General features: G+C 43.9%; 1 protein-coding gene across 3 annotated transcripts in view; it reads left to right on the top strand.

Moving 5' to 3' along the window:
- BCAR3 (BCAR3 adaptor protein, NSP family member) overlaps positions 1 to 19,111 on the top strand; it is a 110,657-nt gene that overhangs the window by 19,146 nt on the left and 72,400 nt on the right. For all 3 annotated transcript variants that reach the window (XM_082688253.1, XM_082688255.1, XM_082688252.1), the window contains one exon: positions 15,198 to 15,237. In XM_082688253.1, the coding sequence (XP_082544379.1) occupies positions 15,198 to 15,237 (40 nt within the window). The remainder of the gene's footprint in view (positions 1 to 15,197; positions 15,238 to 19,111) is intronic.

The following is a 19,111-nucleotide window of genomic DNA, read 5'->3' as shown; positions in this document are numbered from 1 at the left end:
AAGAAGTAGGTGACCGTTCAGGTCATTCTTGGTCTCAGGCTGTGTCTGCAGGACTGTCTTCAGCTGGATCCCCCTCATGTGGCCTGGTGAGACAGGGCCATTCTGAGGAATTCATCCACGGGTACATTGACCATGGCCTGTGTGCCTAGCTTCATGCTGGGTGGGAGAGCTTTAAAGGCCGGCCAGAGGCTCTGTCTGTGTGAAGCGTTCATGGCCCTAGGGAAAAGTGGTACCCTTTTGAGGCATCCAACCTTACCAGCATCTGTTCTTTCCATCATCTTCGCCACTGACCTAACTTCCCACCCATGGGCTAGCCCTTCGCATCACTCCCTAGTCTCTAAACAATTCTGCTTTTCTTGACCTCTGACCTTAACATATTTCCAGATACCACGTTTCCAGGTATACACATCCTTGACTGGGTGGTTGAAGATGGTGCTTTCTAGATAACCCTACCCTCGAGGCGTGCCTGCTCTGTGCCACCACCACTTGCTCTGGGCTGTCCTGGCCTTGGACCCAGGTCCAGGAAAGCTTGGGCCATGCAATCCATGCAACCAAGGACCATATCAGAGGGTGGCTCTGAGCTAGCAAAGAAACTGAGTGCAGAGTGAGCAGAGAATTGTGCAAAAGGCTAAGGGTAACAAAAAGGGCTTTCAGAAGTTAGGTTTGGAACAATAAAACCAGGGAGAGGGGCATGGGAGAAACCAAACTGCTGAGCCTCTGTCTGGCTTGCATTTTTTTTTTTTTTTTTTTTTTTTTTGGTCAGAGAACTGACTTGTCTGATTGGAAAGGGTAAGATCTGTGGAAAGAAAGAGAACTGTCAGCCTGGAGCAGAAGAGGCCGAGGCAAGAGGCTCTAATACTACCACATGAGGAGAGGCCCGGACGCCCCAAAAGACCAAAAGAGCCTGAGCCTGAGGCCGAGACCATCAACTCGGAGGAATGCAGGCACAAGGCCCTACAGGGAAGACAGAGGAGTATTTCAGTTTTCCAGAAAGGAACCAGAGAGATGAAATTAACCTGTAAAATGATGCAATTGACCTGATCTCAGGAAGTATCTTAAAAGGATTATTAGGGCGATGACTTTTGCATAGGTGGTGGAGGAAACAGCAACTTTTCCTATATTAGCAGGGTGTTGCCTAAAGCAAGTCATACCAGATTAATTTCCTTCCTGGGGTAATTTGTTGGGAGATTAAAGGAAGGTTGAAAAGGTGCATAAGCAGATGTCAGTCTCTGGTGATAGAACTCGGGTGAGAGGCAGCCCAGGAGGCATAGATGAAGCCTGATGTAGGATGTGTCTTGACTGACCCATGTCTTGGCCCACTCTGGCCAATTTTTTAAAAATCGCTTAGATAGTTGTATTGACCTACAGATCACACTGGTGGATGACATGAATCATAGAAGAAAGATATGTCAAAATGACAGAAATGAGATCCAAAAAAGATCTAGGCGTTTGGAAAAAGTAGACCCAATCTGTTTGGATAAGACTGTAGTGAGAGGCAAAGACGAGCACTGGAGTCCAAAAGCAAAGTCGGAGTATGGGGTTCGGGGTGTAGCTGCATGCGAAAACGATTGCAGGATTTGGGTAAGGGCAGCTCAGAATTAGTGTGCTCTGGTTGTCAAAGATGTGAATGGGATTTTCGGAGCATTAGCTGAAGTTTAATATTCAGACGAAGGGAAGTGGTCAGTCTTGGCCGCTGATCACGAATATGGTGAACTGTTTGTAGCTCTTGACAACCAGAAATGGAAGGTGCATTCCACCACCCCCCCAACCCCGCAGAGCCGTGAGCTTCTGCGGAGGGTGTGCCTCCCTAAAGCAGATCTTTTGGTTTATTCATGAAAGAATATCCCAAAGGTGTGCTGTATTAGTGAAGACGAACTTCTCATGTCTGTATGTTAACCCTGGAGGAGAATATAAAATATGTACCACCCTTAATCCCGTCTCCTCCTAGTGAAGCCGACTTTAACAGGTGAGGTCAATAAATACATTGTGAGATGTGGGAGAGTGACTCTCATTTATTTTGCAAGATGATAAAACCAAAATACATTTTTCCTGGGTGCACATCTAGAAGTATTAGAGTTATCCATTTTTAAAGCTACATCCCTTTTAAAATTAGCTAAGTCTTGGAATGCTTGGGTGGCTCTTTCAATTAGGCATCTGCCTTTGGCTCAGGTCATGATCCCAGGGTCCTGGGATCAAGTCCTGCAGCAGGCTCCCTGCCCTGCTCTCCCTCTGCCTGCTGCTCCCCCTGCTTGTGAACTCTTTCTCTTTCTCTCTGACAAATAAAATCTTAAAAAAAAAAAAAAAAGACGAAAAGACTATATATATAATGAGCCCCCGCCTAGAGTAGGAAGTACCTCTTTCCTGGTCTCTGGGACAGCTATATGGTTCCCAGCATCAGTAAAGAACCTGTCCATCTAATCACATACCAGTTGAGATTTTTTCAAGAAACACCATCTCTCTACTCAGTAGGCCAGCCCTGTTTTACGTGTCCATTTTTTCTCATTTTCCTACAAGCAGATGGAAATGGCCCTGTAGTAAACTCTCTTTCCTCTTGGCGCACTCCCTGATGAACTTCAAACGTGGCATTTCAGACATCTCCAGATTTTCAGCAGGAGCAGCCAGTCCTCAATGTCACTTAGAAAACATCTGGTCTCAGTGGGGCTGGGGAGCCGGGCACAGCCCTGACAGCAGCAATGACCCTGAGGCCACCACAATTCAGGCACAGGCTTGTGGCTCCTTAATGTGGGGGTCCATCCGTCAAAAACATTTCTCTTGTTCCTTCTCTCCCTTCAGTGTTTTTCTTCCCTTGGTGAATTCAGGGAGTGGCAAAGAGAAGGGTTGAGGTCTAGACCTTTTTGCACAGTGGAGAGAAACGCGCGCGCGCGCACACACACACACACACACACACACACATTTGTTCATTCACTCATTCAGACCAAACTTATCATGCAACTGTGCCCTGAGGATACAAGGGTGAATAAAATACAGTCCCTTTTTTTAGTGAGCTCACAGTCCCATAAGGGAGATGGACAAGAGTATATGTATTGAACTATAATTATTTGTCGTAAAGTTTTATAATAAAAAAGGAGTGCTGGGGAGCTGTTATTCTGTGAGTTGTAGAGGGCAGGGGAAGGAGTGGTCAGAGAAGGTGGGAAGATGGTGGGGATTCAAGGCCTCTTGGTTCAGGGAATTCCAAACAATTTGGATTTACAGAGTGTGAGGAGCAGGGTGAGGAGCTGAGGCTGGTGAGATGGGCAAGGCTTAGCACCATGGATATCTAATAATAATAATAAAATGAGGATGCTAGACTGTCCTACATATTAATTTTACCTGAAAGAACATGATCTAGTGAGAAATACTGTCCAGTGGACACAGACTCCTAGTAGATTTAAAGCCTGTTGCTAGCTCTTTCTTCCTGCCATCCTTCCTTCCCCACATTCTCCCAACCAGGATCCTGAGATGTTGATGGCTATTTATGGTGGAGAATGGAGGGTGAAGGCTCTAGGTTCCAAGGCCATATCCACATATGAATGGGCTACAGCCACCAAATTGCCAATGGAGGGCGAACTTTGTCTCGGTTGTTGGGTTCACCTTCCCTGATTATGGGACATGCCCTGGTCATGAGTTGGTTAAGAATGATAAACCAGTAGACCTCGGGGGTTCAGTGATTATTCCTCCTTGGCCCCACCACTTGGGGGAAACAGAAAAACTTGGCCTGTGCGTCCCACATATCTCTTTGTCTTGCATTTCAGTTAGGTGTTCTAAGAATGAGTTCATTGTGGTGAATGGGCACCCGCAAGCAAGAACTCTGCCCTTGGCATAGAAGCCTTCTTAGCCACGATGCTCAGTAAGTCTTAGGTAGAAGATTTTTGATGGTGCTTCCTATCTAGGAACTTTGCTGTACTTCCTTGTGAGGTCTGTAGGGATTCTTTTTGTCCTAATGTGACAGTAAGCATTTGTGAAAAATGACAGTTTTGTTCTCCTTTTTCTGGTTCTTATACCTTTTATTTCTCATTTATCTGTATGGGCTAGGACCTCAGGACAGTAGTGCATAGAAGTAAGAATGGACATCCTTGTCTTGTTTCTGATTGATGGTTTTATTTTAGTAATGATTGTAATTCTTTGCCATTAAAAATAATACTTGCTGAGGGCATGAAAGCCCTCATGGAAGTTCTGTATTTTGTTTGTGAGGAGTTTGATTTTCCCTGCTGAGCTCCCAAGGATGATTTTTTTAAAGTACTTTTTTCTCCCATTAATTAGATGCCTCAAATGATTTTTCTCCCTTAACTTGTTAATGTGGTAAATTGTATCTGTAGGTTTTCACCATTAAACTGACCCTGTATTCCTGGAGTCAACCTAGTGTGATTATGGCATATATTAATATGTTGTTAGAATTGGTTTCTTAATATTTGATTGAAGGTTGTTTTTTTTTTTTTTAAATGTCTATTCATGTGTGAGATTACACTATATTTCCTTTTACTGACCTTCTCTGTTTTGGGGACCAAAGTTAAAATATCCTCTTTTTCCAGTCTCTTGAAGCTTTTGGATCATTTTCAAGTAACAAATAATTCCAACATTTGGCAGAATTTGCTAGATAGTAAAACTGTTGGGGCCTGTGGGACGATGTTGAATTACTGATTCAGTTTTTTAAATGGGTTCGAGGGCTCTTCAGATTTCTGTTTCTTTTTGAGTCTATTTAGTATCTTTCTAGGAATTTGTTCATTTATGCTAAGTTTTAAAATTTATTAGCCTAAAAGTGTTCAGAGGATTCTCTTCCTGTGCTCTCTTGTACCTATGGCTGTGCCCTCTTGTCATTCCTAGATTGTTTTGTGCTTTCTCTCTTTTCCCCCAGGTGACATCTGTCAGAGGTTCATTTTATTAGGCTTTCCAAAGAACAAGGCTTTATTTGTTGCTCCCCTGTTGTATCATTTGTTTTATATTTAGTTTTTGTTATGGTTATACATTTCCTTCAAAATACCACTCTTATTGTATCCTAAATATGCTATATTCTACCTTCTGAAAATCTGCTTTGTGAGTTTAATCTAGGTAACAGTTACTGTGTTTAGTGATTTATAGTATTTGGGCTTATCACTGCCTCTTATTCTGTATGTCTGTACTAACTATACATTTTTTCAAACCTATATTTTTTTAAAAATTGCCTTATCTTGTACTGTCTTTTTAAAAATACCCTACTCCTCATTGAGTGGTAACTTTTAAAATACAATTACTTTATAAAACATAAAGTGAAACAGTTCCTTTACTTCTTTTTGAACAATATAGGACCTGAGGACGCTAGCTCTGGTTGTGGCCTTCCACTTGGCTTATATACCATTGTTGCCTTATATTTTAGTTTGTCTCTTTACTATTTTTAAAAAATTTTATTTATTTATTTTGGAGAGAGAGTTAGTGTTTGGGGAGAGGGGGAGATTTCTGAAGCAGACTTCCCACTGAGCGCAGAGCCTGAAATGAGGCTCAGTCTGATGACCCTGAGAGCCTGACGTGAGCCAAAATGAAGAATCAAGACACTTAACTGACTGAGTTGCCCAGCCATTCCATTCCTTTGTCTTTTCAAAAAAAAATGTGGTAAAGTACACTGATATAAAATTTACCAGCTTAGCCATTTTTTAAGTGTACAGTTAATGAACCATGAGTTAATTAGAAACTTTGTGTAAATCGTCCAGGGGTGCCTGGGAGACTCAGTCGGTTAAGCATCCGACTCTTGATTTCAGCCCTGGTCAGGATCTCAGGGTTGTGAGATCAAGCCCTGCATCTGGCTCCGCACTCGTGGAATCTGCTTGCCCCTCCCCCTCTACTCCTCTTCCTACTTGTGTGTGCACGCTCACTCTCTCGCGCTCTCTCTAAAATAAATAAATAGAATCTAAATAAATACAACTGTATGCTACTTGTCCTTTGGTGACTGGTTTACTTCATTTAGCACAAAGTCCTCAAGGTTTATCCATGTGGTAGCCTGTGTCAGCATTTCCTTCCTCTTTGAGGCCGAGAAACATTCCATTGTGTATGTACACATTTTGTTGATCCATTCTTTCATCAGTGGATGCTTCGGTTGCTTCCACATTTTGGCTTTTGTGAAGAATGCTAAGAACACGTATGCACAAATATCTCTTCGAAATCCTGCTTTCAGTTCTTTTGGGTATCTACACAGAAGTGCAATTGCTGTATCAGATGGTAGTTCTATTTTGAATTTTGTGAGGAACCTCCATACTGTGTCTTCTCGCAGCTGTACTGCTCACGTCCCCAACAACTACGCTTAAGGGTTCCGATTTCTCCACATCTTTGCCGGCACTTGCTTTTTTTTTTTTTTTTTTTGTTAACTCCACAGATGACACTTCCGTCTTGTTCTATAGCATCCGTGCTGGTTCGGAGTCATCTACGCGGTAACCAGTTAACTGTGTGCCTCATTCGCTCCGAGATCTTCAGCTGTTCTTCTGGCATCCTCTTCATTCTTCCCAAATGGTGTTCTCTGTCTTTATTTATCTAAAACTGTCTTTATTCACCCTTGTTCTTGGTAGTTTCACTGGGAAGGAAGTTTTGCGCTCCTCACGTTCACTTCTGGCTGATGAAGACCCCCATGGCCAACGTAATCCATGGAGGGCAGCCTTCCTTGGCTCTTGGGCTGCTTTAAATCATCTTCTCTCTAGTTTTGATGGTTTATAGTTCCCTTGCGGTGTGTCTAGGTGAGAGTGTATTTTTGTTGAAATACTTCAGAGGATACATTGGGATGCCTGAATCTGAGAATGGGTATCTTTCATTGATTTTGAAGCTTTCCCATCATTATTTCTTTGACGATTGCTTTTTCTCTCTCGAGTCTTTTTCTGGAGTTGTGGTTAAATGTAATTAGGCCTTCTCATTCTACCTTCCACATCACTTTTATATTTCCTATCACCTTTTCTCTCTGTGCTGTGTTCTGTATAGTGTCTTTGTGTATTTGTTTATAGTTTCTTCATAGATTTGTCATATTTTCTTAGGTCATGTTTAATCTATTCTGTAGCGGTTTCTATATTCAGTTTTTATTTTTATAACCATCTGTTTATTCTGAGATCACTTTTTGATTCCGTCTTTTTTTTTTTTTTAAATCCTACATTGTTATTTTATCACTTATATCTGATATTCCGGTACCTGAAGTCTTTGAGGATCTCAGTCTATTGTTCTTTCTGCTGATTTCAGTGAATGGGGCTTGCTTCCTTGTGTATGTGGTTATTTCTGAAAGGAAATTTATGTTTGACCCCATTTGTGGATATCCTGAGTGGCATTCTGTTGATAAAGTTTCCCCCCACACAAAGTATTTACACTGTTTCCTTACTGATGGCACCACCAACCCAGACACTTTAATTTCCTAGCTTTGGATTCTCTGTCAAAGCAGGTAGTATAAATTTGAATCCCAACCAACATGAAGGCCGATCTATGGTTACAAGTTCTTGGAGGAGACTCTTATTACTGTCATTTTTTCCATCAGGATTTGTGGTGGAGACAGTAGGTTCCCTTCTTGGTTCCCCTTGCTGGAGAGCATGCTACCTTCTTAATTTTTATGTACTTACTTGTTTTTGCATATTATTTTTGTAGGGCGATATAGTCCCTTTCTTATTGCCTTACGGTTAGCTGCTGGCTTCTGTGGGTTTAGGGCTTACCCTTCCTGCTCTGCTTCTTACCTTCTTGTTCATATTTTGTGTTCTTGATTTGTTCTCTGTTTCTCTATAGGTTTTGTATATGTCTATGCTCCTTGAGGATTTATCTTTCTTGTGACTTCCACAATGCATTTGAAAATATACTTGTAACTTATCATTTAGTTTTCAGGGTATCTGGTCTACCATATTAAGTGAATCAAAGTCCCAGAGTAGAAATTTCTAATTTTCTGAGGCCTTATTTGCATTATATACAAAAGTAGTTTTTTGTGGTTCAAATTTTCTTTCTTTCTTTCTTTTTTTTTTAAGATTTTATTTATTTATTTGACAGAGAGATCACAAGTAGGCAGAAAGGCAGGCAGAGAGAGAGGGGGAAGCAGGCTTCCCGCTGAGCAGAGAGCCCCATGGGGGGCTTGATCCCAGGACCCCAAGACCATGACCTGAGCCGAAGGCAGAGGCTTAGCCCACTGAGCCACTCAGGCGCCCCAGTGGACTTAAATTTTCATTTGTCCATGCTTGCCCTTATTTATTTATTAGTTGGCTGCCATGTGACCAATACAGTTCTAAGGGCTTAGTATACATTGGTGAGCAAGACAGAAGTAGCCCTTACCCTCATGGAGGGTATAGTCCCATGGAAAAGCCATAAACAAGCACTGGGTGCTCACAGTGGGGGTGGGGCTGGTGGAGAAGATCAAAGGATTATTATGTAGGACAGGTATTCTCGGGCAGTATCTATGCAGCTATCTTGTTTTGTTGTTCTGTGTTTCCTTCCTGAGTTAACTATTTTTGTCAGTATGAAGGGATCCCTTAAATATTTGTTTCATCATACTTTATGGGAAAGAAAGATTTACATGTTTGTTATTTGAAAGATGTGAGTGACCCTTCTCAAAGTAACTTACTTAGCAGTTGAAAAGGAAGGGACCTTATCTGAGACATTCAGTAGCTGAATGCTGGCAATCCTACGTATACTGCTAACCGTGGAAAAAGGGTGGTAATGGGGCAAAGTCTTAGAGATAATTCAGATCCAGATATAGTCTTGAAAGTTCATATAGTACAATGCTTGAAGCAAAGGTTTTTGCCAGTTCATTCTTGATGACTGTATTGAGATGTGCTAGGCACCATCTACTTAGTTCCCTTAGAAAGAATTCAGCAAGTGCCCTTACCTCTCTCTTCTCTTTCACCCACTGAAGCCAGTCATTTACCACCATCTGTCTTTTCTCACAGATTTAGAGAAGTCTCCTAAATCTGTACCATCCCTGCTCCCTCTGTCATCCAAACCTCTCCAGCATTGTCTCCTTTGGTCTTCCTGACTCCATGTTGGCCCCTGTGAATCTGTTTTCCACACCAGCACAGGGGGCCGGTTTCTGACACACAAATCCCTGGTTCTGCTGCTGCTTAAGATTTTTCAACAAATCCCACTGCTTTCCTAAGTCTAGACATGTTTACATGGCATCCAAGCCCCGTGTGCTCTGGCTCTGCCTCTTCATCCTGATCTCCCAAACCCCCACCGCTCCTGAGCCTTCCCGCAACCCTGTGCTTCCATTACTTGTTCTTTTATTCATGAATTCAGCAAATGGTTACTGAGCAACTGCTGTGTGCAGAGCCCAGGGGATACCAAAGTGAATAAAGCAGAGAAAGCCTCAGTCTTGCAGGATTATATTCCAGAAAAAAAGACTGTGAGCAAATACACATTTCCTATAATACCAGATAATATGGGAAAAAAATAAAGCCAGATAAGGTGATAGAAGTTGGTAGTGGGCCTTCTTTAGATGGGCCTACCCATCTAAATATTAGGTGGGCCTTACTTATATTTCCTTTTAAGGAAAGCTTCTCTGAGGAGGTGTTATTTGAGCAAAGACATGACTGTTGTGAGGGAGAGAGCCTTTGAGAATTGCAGGGAGAACATTCTAGGCAAAGGAACTGAGTAAATGGTGAGCCACAGAGACAGCAACCAGCTGTCAGTAGGGCTTGGAATGAATGAGTAGAATAGCCAGTGAGTGTATTAGTATGCTTTTGCTGAGTAACAAATTACCACAGACTTGGTGCTTTAACACCTGTTTATTACCTCGCAGTTTCTGTAGGACAGAAGTCCCACAGAGCTCAGCTGGCTCTTGGTTACGGGTTTCAAACTCCAGATATTAGCAGCTGTGTTCTCATCTGAGCCCCTGGGGAAGAAGCTGCTTCCACAGCCTTTCAGGTGGTTGGCAGAACTCAATTCCTTGTGGTTATAGGACTGAGGTCTGTTTCCTGGGTATCTGCCTAGGGCAGCTCCCACATAGAGGCCGCCCAAAGTTCCATGGCATGGACTTTGTCACAGGCCGTGTTGTAACGTCATGCTGGCAACACGGTCCTTCCTGTCCAGGCCCCCTACTTTGCATGGCAGGTCCACTTGGATAGTTGCCAGATCTTGATGTCAGCTGACTGGAGGCTTACACCTGCAAAATCCCTTCAGATCAATGCTGATGTTAGTGTTTGGTTGACTCTCCAGGAGATGGGGCTCTTATTGGGGGACATCTTTAGAATTCTGCCCTCCCCAGTGAGGTTGGAGAGCTGGCAGGGACCATGCCAACCAGGGCCTCAAATGCTCTGGTGAGGACTCTAGGGTTTTGTTCTGATCAGATGGGAGTTATCAGAGGATTTTAACTTAGGGAAGAATCATGCTGGCTGCTGTGGTTTCCCAAGTGCACCACAGTGTCCCATGTCCTTGTGTGTTTGCACATGCTTCTCCCATTGCCTGGACATTTCTCACCTAGCTCAGTTAAGAGCTAAGCTAGCTCACAACTTCTTCACCTGGTGAGTCCCTACCTAATCCTCAAACCTTAGTTCAAAGGTGGCCTGAAAAGCCTCTCTGTGGTGTTTCCTTCCTACCGACACCAACTTGAGTTGTGCCGGGTCTGTTGATCTGTCTTCCCCACTTGCCTGCAGCTTCTCTGGGAGCAGAGCCTTTGTCCCTGATTCCTCTGTTTCCATTGTCTGGTCTACAGCATAGCATGTTGCAGATGCTTGATGATGTTTGTGGGATGAATGCAAGAACTGTGGAGATACTGGGAGTGAAATAGACTCGCCCCTACTCTTGAGTCTCTCACCTTGTCAAGGAGAGACCATAGATGAGTAAATACACACTAGAATGAATCAGAATGCAAATACCATGCCATGTGCACCAAGGAGAGCTGCCTGCTCTGTGGATTACTGGTGTGCATGGAGTTTAAGGGGAACCTCTATTCTACTCTCTGGAACAGTTGGATCTGTTGGATCTATTGCATGAGAGAATCCTCTTATTACAAACGATTCCTCTTTGTTATATCCAGAAGGACATTTGTTTGGCAACACTGTTAGCCATTAATTTATTCTATAATATTTAAAAAAGTCAAAACATTTATTCATTTAAAACATTCTATAATTTAAGACAGATATAGGGTTCTTCATTTCCTCATCTGTATTCTGCTCACTCAGAAAAGATCTGTTAGTGAAATCTGGCTTATATATTCAAGACAGAGAACCTCTTAACTCAACATAGCAAACGTGTAGATCAAGTGTCCTTTTCAGAAGGAGGAACTATTAACCTGGTTACTAATGAGAAACAAACCAAAATAGTAAATACATCATTTTTGTGACTCCCAACTGTTCATCTCTCGGTATAAACCTAAGAAAGCAGGACCCTAGAGAGACTGTTTTAACCCAAGTTATTTAAAATGTAATAAACATAAGAACAAGATCGCAGGAGGGTCCAGTTTCATTCTGCTGCTTTCCTGCGGTCTGCGGGCCCTGCGCGGCAGGGCAGCATGCCTGACCGAGGGGCCGTGGGCGCCTGCCAGCCTCGCCAGTTGTAAAGGGAGATGCGTAGAACATCATAGATTCTCAAGGGTGGGGATTCATAATTTGCATAAGCAAAAAAAATTTTTTGAATCTTTTCATTTATATTGCCAAGTTCCTCTGTTTGTTTTCTAGTGATCTCTGTTGGAGAATATAAATCTGTGGCTTAAGGAGTGTTTGCTGCAGAGACTTGTATGAATAATTGGATATTCTATTTCAAATTAGAGGCTGGGGCTGCAGGGCTAACTGCTATGTTTTCTAGCTCCTATCTCCTTTTGGCTAGCTGGGATGAGGTGGAGGCCAAGAGGGGAGACATAGCCCTTCTGCACTGAAACATAATTTTTTTTAGATTGAAAAAAAAAAAAAAAAGAAATAGAAGCTAGCTATTAAAAATAAACATAATTTAGTTCAGGGCAATGATTTTTTAAGTTTTTGGATTCGTAACACACTCTTGGTTTTACGATATTCTCTCCTGTATTCCTTCCTTGCCTGTCTAAAAAGGATGAGGAGAGCATGAGGATCCTCTAGGGCACCCCCGGGAGTCCTGAGTTAGAATTGTAAGACGTTTGGATTCCCCTCTGCTCTTGTAGCAGAATGAACAAGGTTTCCTTCGCAGAGTTCATTTTGGGGTCAGGGTCAAAGAGGACTTCGGTCTTTTCCCTCATCAGAGCCTCCCTGTTTCCTTCTCTTCTGCCCAAAGAAGTATGTGGTAGAGGATCAAAGAGGAACACAGGAGGGGAACCTGAGTGGCTCAGTTGGTCAGGTATCTGACTCATGATCTCTGGGTTGTGAATTCAATCCTATGTTGGGCTCCACGCTGGGTGCAGAGCCTACTTTAAAAAAAAAAAAAAAAGGGCGCCTGGGTGGCTCAGTGGGTTGAGCCGCTGCCTTCAGCTCAGGTCATGATCTCAGGGTCCTGGGATCGAGTCCCGCATTGGGCTCTCTGCTCGGCAGGGAGCCTGCTTCCTCCTCTCTCTCTCTCTCAATGCCTGCCTCTCTGCCTACTTGTGATCTCTGTCAAATAAATAAATAAAATCTTAAAAAAAAAAAAAAGGCATACAGGAAGTTTCTCTGAGGTGGGGAGGGGGGCATTTTGGACAACACCCCAGGCTCTTTGGTGCTGGGCTCTGTGGATGAGAGAGCAAACGCTGCCCTGCTTCCAGGAGATCTTGTCTCTGAGTGGGGACCCTGCTAATCAGTGCTGCCTTAGGAACCACCAGGTACAGCTCCAGGCCTAGTCTGTCTGTGTTGGTTACCTTACCTCTTCCCAAGCGAACTTGAAGGCCCTGTTCTGAGAGAACTAGCTCAGAGAGTTTCCAGGTACATCTGTAGAAAAAGGAAGAAAGGAACGTTTCAGCTTTCAGAGGTGAAAGGAAAAGTATTTTAGAGCGAAATCTGGTGAGAAGAGCAGATCCTGGACAAAATTCGAAAAAAAAAAAAAAATACACTAAAAGAATGACATTTGAGCACCGAAAAAAAGGAGAATTAAAATGACAACAGTGACTATATGATAGTCTTGGAATTTGGCAAATATTTTCCAAAAAATGAATGGAATGAAGCTCAAGGAATAGCTAAATAATAGCTATTAAAAATATTAATACATATTTTTAAAATTTCTATTTAATTTCTAATACCAGTAATCAGTAGGTATAACCCACGTGAACAAAAGCTCCTTGGGGTCCTTAGCATTTAGAGTGTACAGAGATCCTGAGACCAAAAAACATTTGGGAACCACTGATTTCAGCCCCCCCCCCCATTCCTATCCTGTTTATCCATGCATTAAGACATGGGTGTATGAATGTATATAATGCACATTTTTAAATGTACATAAACAGAGAAATTTGAAGATGAGAACAGCATTTCGGTGCTTATAGCATCTTCCTGCCTATGCAGGGCCAGACCTCTGGGCCAGATGATTAGCCTAAGACTGATAGCTATAAGCCTGAAATGTTAATTCAGGAGAAAACCAGGGGTTTAAGAGCTTAAAAGGGAGCACAGCCAAAGTGCCCACGAAGTTTTTTGTCACCGATTAGGTGGTTCCACGGATGCAAAGCCTGATGACATTGACACAGTGTCCAGGACATGTGGCCCAGGTGGTGACCGGGCACAGCCCAGACTCCAGTGCTTTGGGAAAAGATGCCTGATAAATGAACTTGAAGGCAGAGAATTTTCAGGCTTCAAAGCCTGGTTTATATCCCTCTTTAATGGGAATGCACTCAGGGACGGTGGGCTTATGCTGGTCTCAGAACCTTTGGCCCTCTGAGGGCCCATGCTTCAGAGCCTCATCCACTGCCATGGAGAGGAGCATCTTGGATGCCAGCCTGCCTCCACACAGGTGCCCCCATGTGCAGCCCTGAAGGGACAGTCATACCAAGCCAAGCATGGCTTTGGGGGTTGCATCCATTTCCACAAGATGGTGGTATCCCTGAGCCAGGGGGTTGGGACTCCTTGTGCTCAGGCAATGACCAGAATCCTCCCTTATCTCGGGAAGAAAGGTTGCCATCTTGCGGGGTCTGTCCACCACCAGGGTTTAGGCTGCTTGTTGGGGGTGTTTGTGAGGCACCTGTTCTTTCTGTGGCTACAGACCCTCTCCATGGAGAAGACTGCCCTCACAGGCTTCTGAGCCAGTCTGCCCTCTCAGAAAGGATGGCGTCTTTGCAGGGATGTGTTGTGTTCTTGAAGTTTAAGTTTCTGAAGGCAGCTAGCTGTCTTTTCATATGCTCTGTTGAGAGACGACCTCACTATAACTCTGCAGGCGCTCCCAATGGGCCACTCTCAAGTCTCCTGCTCCTCTCCTTTGCCCTAGTCGGTTCTTGTCATTTCTGGAAGAAGTCAGCTTTCTCAGGGCCACCTGCTGCTGTTGACTTGTAATTGTCTGAGTAATCCTGATGTCATATTATGACAGACCCGAGCAGATGTTAGATGGAGAGGGAACCGTACTGGGGCACCAAACAGAATGAGGACGACCTGCTCCACTTGACACCAGGGGTGGGGGGTAATCAAGGTAGCAATGAAAAGAAAAAGAGAGTGGGCACCTGGGTGGCTCAGTGGGTTAAGCCTCTGCCTTCGGCTCAGGTCATGATCTCAGGGTCCTGGGATCGAGTCCCGAATCAGGCTCTCTGCTCGGCAGGGAGCCTGCTTCCTCCTCTCTCTCTGCCTGCCTCTCTGCCTACTTGTGATCTCTGTCAAATAAATAAATAAATAATCTTTAAAAAAATAAAATAAAAGAGAGGAAGACGTGGTCTAGAAGCAGAGCTAGGTCTACAGACTCCATCTTCTGCCCCTGCAACTGGGTGACCTTAGGAAGCCACTGGGCCTGCATGAGCCTCTGTCCAGAGGACCCCTCATTTGGGCTTCCACTTCTGCTTCCCACCCACCTCTGTCATCCTTGCTGTTCTGTGCTTCAGATATTTAGGCTAATTTTTGTGCTCAAGTGAATGTAGAATAAGCACCTGAACTAGTCTAACATTTGGAGCCTGACTGTGATGAGAAAGCCCGTGGAGCTTCTAGGTGGATTAGGGCGGTGTCCTACCCCCTAGCCCTACCCCCAGCACACACTGCAAAAGGGATCTGTGTCTATTCTAACTTCCTCATCTGTCTGCTCTGAGTACTGCCGGGGAGGTGGGCCCGTCTTAATAATTTGAACGAACAGGGTGACAGGGTGAACATGCTGTTGGATACATTTTACTCAGCACAAGAATGCATTGTTCCCAATTGTTCTCATACTGTGTTTTCTCTTTCCAGGGATCAGCATCTTCTGGACCCAGCTCTGGAATATGTGAAGGTAGGAAACCAGGATTTAACGTGGACCTAGGAACCTGTGTAATAGATTTCCCATTTTTACCACAGTGTTGCCAAATAATGCTGCATTCTGGCCTGTGAAGAAAACTGCTCAGATTGGAACAACCAGGGGGTAATTTGACTCTTGGGCCTTCAGTAACTTTTCTAAGGGTCTTACATCATCCTATCATAGGTCTGTGTTCCTTTTCCTCTTATCTGAAACCCTCGGGGCTAGATGGGTTTTAGAATTCAGAATTTTTGGAAAGGTAATATGGTGCACATCTATAAGACCCTCAGAGGCGTCTAGCTAGGGTCAACATTCCAGACTCAAAGCCATTATTTCAGCAGTGAGATGTGAGAATATTCACACAAAGTGGGATAGACTACAAATGATTTTATGTAGCTCAGCTCACGCTTTGCCACCAAATGACGTCAGGTTTGTTTTGCTGCCAAATGACTTAAAATATTTCCGTTTTCAGAGTGTTTTGACTTTGGGGAGCTGGTAGATAATGAATTGTGAGCCTGCGTTTATCCTCAGTGGAGGACTGCAGGCTCCCTGAGGTTTTCTGAGTCGGCCTTCCTTTCTGACAGCCACCGTCCTATGTAGTAGTAGCTCATCTAGGACCAGGAGCTGTGGTCATATGCTGCTTTCCAGTGGGGCTCACATTCATTGCTTCTAAACCGTCAATACTCTGAATCAATGATTTCCTTCTGAGCAGAAAGAAAAGATGCCTTTTACCAGTCCCCCCAACCCCCCATATTTTGGCGTGTGATGTTTGCTTTCTTTTATTTTTGAGAACTGAAACCTGGTACTTACTACAGAAAAGAGAACTCTGATTTGTCACACTTAGCTTCTTGCATTATGACAACATACATCCTTAATTTTTAGGAGAAATCATGGCATGTGCTAAGTTTGAAGGGGCTTGTGTCCGAGGAGCCACATTCCATCCTCTTTATTTCAAGGGCAGTGTCACAGTTTGGGAGTATTTAGGCCTGTTACTTTTTTGTGTACCTCTTGGCATGTCTTCTCTCTTTAGACCAGAGAATGGATGATAAAGGAGAAAGCTATAGTAGAATCACTTAGTCACTTGAAGTAGTCATAATAAAGCTTGTTGGAATGGAAGTGGGTATTCCTTTCTCCTCTCTCATACCCAGTCTGTCTGAACTGTAGTATCACTGCAGCAAATGTAAAATCCTAAGCCTGCATGGCTGTCATGTCAGAATCACAAGAGAGCTTTAGAAAGGATGTCTGTGTGCCTCCTGCATGCAACAACCGGTGTTTTTCTGCAGGTTGTACACTGCAAAGCATCAGTTGGCGGAGGGGGGGGGTGGCGGTGGTGGTGGCTGCTATTCACAGAGACTATGCTTTGGGTTGAGCATGACATAAGAACTGTGCCCTAGAATTAGGCAGTGTGTAAATCACAGCAGCCCGTTAAAAGCACCCATGTCATCTTTCTGAAAGTGGCTGTCTCCCGCTGCAGGCTCCCGTACTCCAGGAACCTGGCTTTTCTTTCACAGTATCCAAGCCTTTAAGATAATCCGGTGATGAATTCTAAAGCTAAACGTAGATTCTGGAATGATCTGTTTTAGTATTCTTTAAGCTATTCTGTCTCATTCATGAATGTCGTTCATACTAAGTTGAGTTGCATTGAGGGGGAAAATATACTGGGACTCTCGGTGGCATCTGTCTTGCTAGGCAGTCCTTGTCTTCCCCAGCAGTGAGATGTGATGGGACCGCCCTCGGTGGCTTGAAGGCACTTCTTTCCATGGACCTGCTGAGGTGTTCTGAAGGTCACTCTTTGCTCCCAGCCTTGTTTGAATCTAGTCAGGGCTTTATAAAGTAAGTCTCTGTGCTCCTCCTAGAAGCATCACATAAATATCTATTTTATTTTATTCTCCCTTTGCCCCTGGTTTGAAGGGATGGTTTGGGGATTTATTGGGCAGATGTGGAGTATTTTCATTTGCTTCTATGGGCGCTGAAGTTCGGAAAGCATGTTCATGGAGGCCTTCGACCTCAAGGTCTAAATGGACCCATGTGTCCTGCTTCTTGGGCCAGTGAAGGCTCCTCCTGGCATTCCTTAGACTTGGCTGCCCTCTCAAGCCTGGCTGATGAGTCCGTGTCTCGAAGGCCTTGTAAATCAGTGCCAGGTGGTACCTCGTGATTTGGAGAGTGACTGAAAATAATCAAGGGATGTGAGACAGTTGTAGGTAAACTGGAATGCAGTTTGGTGCCCCCTGGCTTTGAGCTGTTACTTTCGTACGGGCTTCTGGTACACTTAAAGCCTCTGGGACGTGTAGAAAAGTAAAGATTCTTTGCAAAATTCATTACATTAGGTTGGGTCCCCTTCTGGTAGAGTTGGATTTATCAACCTGAAAAAAACCGAAAAATCAAAGGAGCACATTTTTAGGGACCTTTTAATGGGGGTGGTCTGATATCTGATGGAGAGTCTTCACAGCAGTGGAGGCAGCCAGATATGGCCCGACAGACAGCAGCTTTCATCCTGTGGAGAAACCCAGTCCCAGGTCTCTGTTTTCAGATGCCTTCCCCTTCCCATGGAAGACTTTCTAACCATCCTCACCTGGTTTTCCCAGTGCCCAGGATGGAGAAAGAGAGAGAGAGATGATGATGATGAATCAGTGGATCCATGTATTTATCTGTCTATCTGGGAATGGCTCTGCTTCTGTGTGCCTGGGGGAACTGAGGCACTGGGAGCGGGGTGGAGGGTGGGGCTGCAGTATTGGGACCGAGAGAGCTAGGTAGAGAATGAATCCAAAATTCACTTCGGTCCGGTTTGTACTCTGTGTTCTCCTAACACTCTGTGCAGTCTGTATCGTGGCACATTAATCCGGAGTAAAAGGGGACCGGTCTGCTGTTGCTAGGCTACCAGCAGCTCCTCTGTGCTGTGGATGGAGGGAAATGTGTGCGGGCAAGCAGAGAAGCCCCAGGCTGATGGAGGTTCTTTTTCTTCCTGCTGCCTCCCAACAGCACCTAGACCCTACCCGCTGAATTCCATGTTTGGATGTGATCAGAAAGTTAGAGCAGCTCCAAAACAGCCAGAGGATTTTGGAAGCTCATTTGCTGCTATGTCTGTCTCTGTAATTCTGTTAAATAGAGGAGTTTTTTTTTTTTTCTTTTTCTAGTTTTGCCTTATTTTTTGAGCCCTTGCTTCTCCCTACATTTTTTTTTTTTAAGATTTTATTTATTTGACAGAGAGAGAGAGCCAGAGAGGGAACACAGCAGGGAGAAAGGGTGAGGGAGAAGCAGGCTTTTCACCAAGCATGAAGCCCGGATGTGGATGCGGGGCTCTTCCCAGAACCCTGGGATCATGACCTGAGCCATTGAGGTGCCCCTCCCTACTTTTAAAATTCCCCCACAGTAGTTCAAAACATGATCATCTTGAAAGTCTGATTTTAACTGGTTTGTGTAATCATGAGGTCTTTTGCTGTAATGAAATACAATCCACTCTCTTTTTCACTGCAAAAGAAACCACTTCTTCCAGGTTGGAAAGCAGAAACATTTACTGCACCTCCGCCTTCCTCCTGCTCTTTAGTCATTTGTGACTTTGCTTAGTGGTGTACAGCTCTGGAATTTTCCTCTGCGTACCTAGCATACCTTACCGGGGATAAAAACTTTCTTTTTTTTTTTTTTTTTTTAAACAGAGGAAATAGCTTTTGGAGGAAATAGCTGCAGGCAAAATTGTGAGGAAGGCTTTATCTTCTGGGCTGTTTGACTTGTTCAGTGCCCTGTTCCGTTTTTGCCATGTTTTTACCCCCATTGCAATGTATTTATTCAGTGTCGTTTCTTAGACCTGTGTCAGGTAACTGCTTAGAACATTTGATAAAATAATTGTACTAAAATGTGAACAAATGATAATAGC

The sequence above is a fragment of the Mustela nivalis genome (genome assembly GCF_964662115.1).
Source record: "Mustela nivalis genome assembly, chromosome: 10".
In the NCBI taxonomy this organism is placed as follows: Eukaryota; Metazoa; Chordata; class Mammalia; order Carnivora; family Mustelidae; genus Mustela; species Mustela nivalis.
This window is presented reverse-complemented; position numbering and strand designations above follow the sequence as displayed.